The 807-nt window shown below is 52.4% G+C and overlaps 1 protein-coding gene across 1 annotated transcript in view; it reads right to left on the bottom strand.

The window, feature by feature from the left end:
• The window catches only part of PTSG_12754 (uncharacterized protein), a 17,376-nt gene that overhangs the window by 13,183 nt on the left and 3,386 nt on the right, over positions 1-807 (bottom strand). The window contains exons 5-6 of the mRNA XM_004990303.1: positions 312-357; positions 47-145 (exon numbers count right to left, since the gene is read on the bottom strand). Coding sequence (XP_004990360.1) covers positions 47-145; positions 312-357 — 145 coding nt within the window. The remainder of the gene's footprint in view (positions 1-46; positions 146-311; positions 358-807) is intronic.

Below are 807 nucleotides of genomic sequence, written 5' to 3'. Positions count from 1 at the left end.
ACACACACACACACACACACACACACACACACACACACACACACACACACACACACACACACACACACACACACACACACATACACGCCAACCTTTGAACTGCAGGGGAGACGACTTGTCGTGAACGTTCTCGTGCTCCAACCGCCTGACACAACCACAATCAATCAATCAATCAATCAATCAATCATAAACACACACATACACATACACACGCGCACACACACACGCACAAGTACATACACACGCACAAGTACACATACACGCACACACACACAAGTACACCACCACACCACACATAACGCATAACGCACCATCCTTCCTGGCAGAAGTCGAGCTCGTTGAGGTTTGGGAAGAACGCTGCATCGAGGTACACGTGCATGAGTTTGGCAAAATCCTGAGCGTTGGTGGGGGAGAATGGATACATGGTGTAGTCGGGGCCCGTCAGCGCGTTTAAAAGTTGGACAGTGACATGGGCAGTGGTTGGGAAGTGGGAGAAGAGACGAATGAGTAGAGAGAGTGAGACATGTGTGGTTGTATAGGGTAGGGATGAAGGTAGTGTGTGGAGGGAGCTTTGGAATGGGGGGAGCGCTCAATCCGCTAAGAAAGAGATGTGGAAACGGGCGGGTTCCACGGACATACACAAACACATAGACACCCGTTGGAGCGTCGTGAAGAATGGATAGTGGGGGGGGGGGAGGTGCTTGCTATCGTCGACAATAGTGGGATCAATGATAGTGGGGCGGGCCGGGTGGTCTCGTGGGGGGGGGGGGTGAGGGTGAGAGAGAATGCGATGTGTGTTTGTGTGGG

Source organism: Salpingoeca rosetta, assembly GCF_000188695.1.
Source record: "Salpingoeca rosetta unplaced genomic scaffold supercont1.24, whole genome shotgun sequence".
Classification (NCBI taxonomy): domain Eukaryota; class Choanoflagellata; order Craspedida; family Salpingoecidae; genus Salpingoeca; species Salpingoeca rosetta.
This window is presented reverse-complemented; position numbering and strand designations above follow the sequence as displayed.